Here is a 4,454-nt window from a genome sequence, read left to right as displayed (position 1 = left end):
TTTGCCTTATGTATTGAGGTGCTCCTATGTTGGGTGCATAAATATTTACAATTGTTATATCTTCTTCTTGGATCGATCCCTTAATCATTATGTAGTGTCCTTCTTTGTCTCTTCTGATAGTCCTTATTTTAAAGTCTATTTTGTCTGATATGAGAATTGCTACTCCAGCTTTCTTTTGGTTTCCATTTGCATGGAATATCTTTTTCCATCCCCTTACTTTCAGTCTGTATGTGTCTCTAGGTCTGAAGTGGGTCTCTTGTAGACAGCATATATATGGGTCTTGTTTTTGTATCCATTCAGCCAATCTGTGTCTTTTGGTGGGAGCATTTAGTCCATTTACATTTAAGGTAATTATCGATATGTATGTTCCTATTCCCATTTTCTAAATTGTTTTGGGTTCGTTATTATAGGACTTTTCCTTCTCTTGTGTTTTTGTCTAGAGAAGTTCCTTTAGCATTTGTTGTAAAGCTGGTTTGGTGGTGCTGAACTCTCTCAGCTTTTGCTTGTCTGTAAAGGTTTTAATTTCTCCATCAAATCTGAATGAGATCCTTGCTGGGTAGAGTAATCTTGGTTGCAGGTTTTTCTCCTTCATCACTTTCAGTATGTCCTGCCACTCCCTTCTGGCTTCATTGCTTCCATTTTTGCCTGGACCAGAGGCTTAGCCCACAGAGCTAAACTTGATAACAATAAAGACCTCAGCTTCTTTGCAAAGGTTTTGGAAGAAGTCTGTATTGAGACCATTGAGGGTGGCTTCATGACCAAGGACTTGGCTGCTTGTATTAAAGGTTTACCCAATGTGCAGCGTTCTGACTACTTGAATACATTTGAGTTCATGGATAAACTCGGAGAAAACTTGAAGACAAAACTAGCTCAGGCCAAACTTTAAGGTCATCCCTCATCTTTGGAGGATGTGTGTTTTTGGTAACTCGGTCCACTGGTTTACATTTTTCTCTATAACCCTCAAGAGTAAAGGCAAAATCAATTCTGTAATTTGTTTAGAAGCCAGAGTTTATCTTTTCTATAAGTTTACAGCCTTTTTCTTATCCATACAGTTATGCCACCTTTGTGAATGTGGCAGGAGACTTTTTTTAAATTTTATTTTACTTTCTACTAGTAGCCTAGGAATTACTTTTAGTGTCCATTTGTACTCACTGTCACTTTTCTTCATGTTCTGATACAAATGACCAAAATGAAGAGTGCTTGAAAGGGTAAACTATAGCCACGGCACTATTCCCTAAAATTGTATAAAGTAGAAATTCATTCCCTTTCCCATTTTTCATGGCCTGTGGCACTGGGTGGTTTTGATTTAACAGATGTCCCATTATGTGAGGTAGAAGCTGTACGTTAAACTTGTGCATGATTTGGAATGAAAAGCATGGCTGTAACTAAAAGGTGTTGAAGACACAGTCATCCTTGTAAAGAGCTCTAGCTGAATGTTTCAAAAATACGACATATTTTTGAGCTCACTGAAGAATCCAGAATAAATACTAACTAGGGGTTTGTCCTCTGTATTTGTCTCCTCCTCCTTGCCTTGTGTGGCCTAAGTATTATGCTACCCTGAACAGCATATTTCATCCACGTGCAATACTACAAGCTGCACCTTTCTTGGACTTCTGCTGACCTGTTTTATTTCCTTTATATAAATGTGATTTTTCAGAAGTTGATTGTAAACACTATTCTAGTCCTGTTCTTAATCTAAACTATCAATTTTAATTAAAATTAAATAAAAAAAAAAAAAAAAAAAAAAGGTGAACACTACCCTGTGCCAGGTAGCTGAGGATCACCTTTCCTGGTCTTCTCATTTACACCTCATATAACCCCTTGATTCAATATTGTCATTAGCTGCATTTTATATATAAAGCATCTAAGGCATGGGGTTGAGAAGCAGCTTATCCCAAATGTCACACTTGTAGAAAATCAAGCTCCTCATATCAAGATCCTAGTTTCAACTACTTTCCTCCACCTCTGCCATATTAGAGACCTTTTCCAAATGCAGAGAGGAGCAGAATCAGATTTCAATTTGGAGGTAGGGGCTATGGAGAACAGAATTGTTCAGCGTAATCAAGTTAGAGAAATTGTTTTGCTTTGCTAAAGTGGAATGGTGTGGCTAAAAAAAAAAAAAAAAAATTCCACTCAGTAGGTGGGAGTGAGTGGAAATTGCTAGAGAACTTTTAAAGTCAGTTTCCCTTCTGTGATATAAACATGGAGTCCTTCCCACGGTGCCAAGCTCTGGACACTTGAAGAGCATGGTGCCAAGGTCTCCCCACAAATCAGCAACTACATCACAGAAATACCTGCAAATATACTGTGTGGCTAGGTATTTTTGGGTATCTGTGTGTGGATGTGTGTGTGTATGCGGAGACATCAAGGGAAGGAGACTGAATTTCATGGATTAGAGGGAAAGAAATAGCCACTGGATGTAATAAGAGAGATGGGGAAACCAGCTTGGAGCTGGATTAATTTTGAAAAATTAAATATTCTGAGAGGGAGTTCCTTGGTGGCCAGTGGTTAAGAATCCGCCTGCCAATGCAGGCAACACGGGTTCGAGCCCTGGTCCGGGAAGATCCTACATGCCGCGGAGCAACTAAGCCTGTGCGCCACAACTACTGAGCCTGCGCTCTAGAGCCCGCGCTCCACAACAAGAGAAGCCACTGCCGTGAGAAGCCCACGCACCACAACGAAGAGTAGTCCCCGCTCGCTGAAACTAGAAAAAGCCCACACATAGCAACGAAGACCAACGCAGCCAAAAATAAATAAATTTATTTTAAAAATTTAAAAATAAAAAAAAATAAACATTCTGAGAATGCATAAAAGTCTCAGGAAGGATGTGGGCTAGAGAAAGGAAACTGTTAACTGGAGTAGGTAAGCACCCCTCCCCCTTCTTGTACGGTACCGTGCAGTTACTAGAAAAGCTGTATCTCTGTGCTGTTTGGCAGGGGTGAAATGGGGAATGTGGATGTGGATTTCAGAGTGGCTATGACGCCATGGTCGGGGGGTAAAGGATCCCTCTCTGTGACTATGTGTGTGTGAGAGTCTGCATTTCTGTCTCATTTTCTATTCCTGGGTATATTGTCTCTCCTCTTCTCTGGCTATCATTTTGTATTCTCCTGCTCTATACCTGTAGCCACTTTGCAAGGAAAAAATGGTGACTTCTGACAAAAGGAAATGCATTCTTTTCACCCCAGTGAAATCAGCAAGGGTCCTCAGCATGAGAGCAACGGGTTGAGGGCAAGCAAGGCAGCCAGGCAGCCAGCATAAATTTTTTTTTTTTTAAGTTACAACATTAATATAATACAAATTATTTTTAATTGGTCATCTAGAGGTTGTTTCCTTTTTCCTCTAAGGCTATCCCTCTGAGCCAGCATAAAATTGAATACAGTCCTCAAAGACCATGTGTTCCGTGAATTTTCAAAAGGCTGTGTCAGAGCCTCCCTCCCAAACACCAAGGGAGCTAGGATCCTACACCCAGGGAAGGAAGGGGGTGGCGAGGGCAAGCTACTGCATGCTTAGTGGCTGTTGTGTGGTTAGCCCAGGTGCACATCTCAAAGAAAAGCTGATTCTGGAAGACAGGCATACTTTTCTTTCAAAGCATCTGGAGGAGCAAGGAAGACAGGGAAGATACAAGTACCATGAAGAAGGCATCAGTGAACCACCCGGGCGGGAGCTGACGGGGAAGCAGAGCCTTGCAGCCTGCCTACCTAGGATGGCCTCAAAGGGAACAGTTCTGTTGTGAGGTCCCTCCAGTGCTCAGGGTGTGCTGTGTATAAGGGCCCTTGGAAAAGAGTGGACAGTGCATCCCACTGAAGATGCATCTGGCTCTGCCTTGGAGGGGACAAACTCACCCACACAGTGCAGCTGATGCACTCCCCATATCATCCACGCCAGCTTGGAGAAGGGGGAAAATTGGTCATTGGAGTAAAAGAGGATCAATGCTAAGGGCTCCTGGAAGCCCTCAGTATTGATAGGCAAGTTACATTAGCTTCAGATTTTTTTTTAACATCTTTGAGTATAAATGCTTTACAACGTCGTGTTAGTTTCTGCTGTAGAACAAAGTGAATCAGCTACCTGTATACATATATCCCCATGTCCCCTCCCTCTTGCATCTCCCTCCCACCCTCCCTATCCTACCCCTCTAGGTGGTCACACAGCACCGAGCTGATCTCCCTGTTCGGCTTCGGATTTGACACTTAAATTCTCCATAATTCATGAAATGAAATGTCTTAGTACAACTCAGTGGTTAAAAACGCCTATCCTATCCATTAGACATTTCCGAGACTGTTGGGAAGTTAGGACAAGGGGCCCTGGTGTATGCCCACAAGTCATAACCCAGGGAACTGTTAGCTGGCAATACTGGGAAAAATGCAAATACTTGGGTGTGACCATATATATATATATATGTATATATATGTATATATATATATATATATATATATATATATATATATATATATATA

The 4,454-nt window shown here is 41.4% G+C and overlaps 1 protein-coding gene across 1 annotated transcript in view; it reads left to right on the top strand.

Annotated features, from left to right (window-relative positions):
• The window catches only part of LOC103078558 (isocitrate dehydrogenase [NADP] cytoplasmic-like), an 8,731-nt gene extending 7,845 nt beyond the window's left edge, over window positions 1-886 (top strand). The window contains exon 3 of the mRNA XM_007456388.1: window positions 628-886. Within this exon, the coding sequence (XP_007456450.1) occupies window positions 628-886 (259 nt within the window). The remainder of the gene's footprint in view (window positions 1-627) is intronic.
• The last annotated feature ends 3,568 nt before the right edge of the window (window positions 887-4,454 follow it).

The sequence above is a fragment of the Lipotes vexillifer genome, unplaced genomic scaffold (genome assembly GCF_000442215.2).
Source record: "Lipotes vexillifer unplaced genomic scaffold, Lipotes_vexillifer_v1.1 scaffold1511, whole genome shotgun sequence".
Taxonomy (NCBI): domain Eukaryota; kingdom Metazoa; phylum Chordata; class Mammalia; order Artiodactyla; family Lipotidae; genus Lipotes; species Lipotes vexillifer.
Note: the sequence above shows the minus strand (reverse complement) of the source record. Positions and strands in the feature narration are given on the sequence as shown.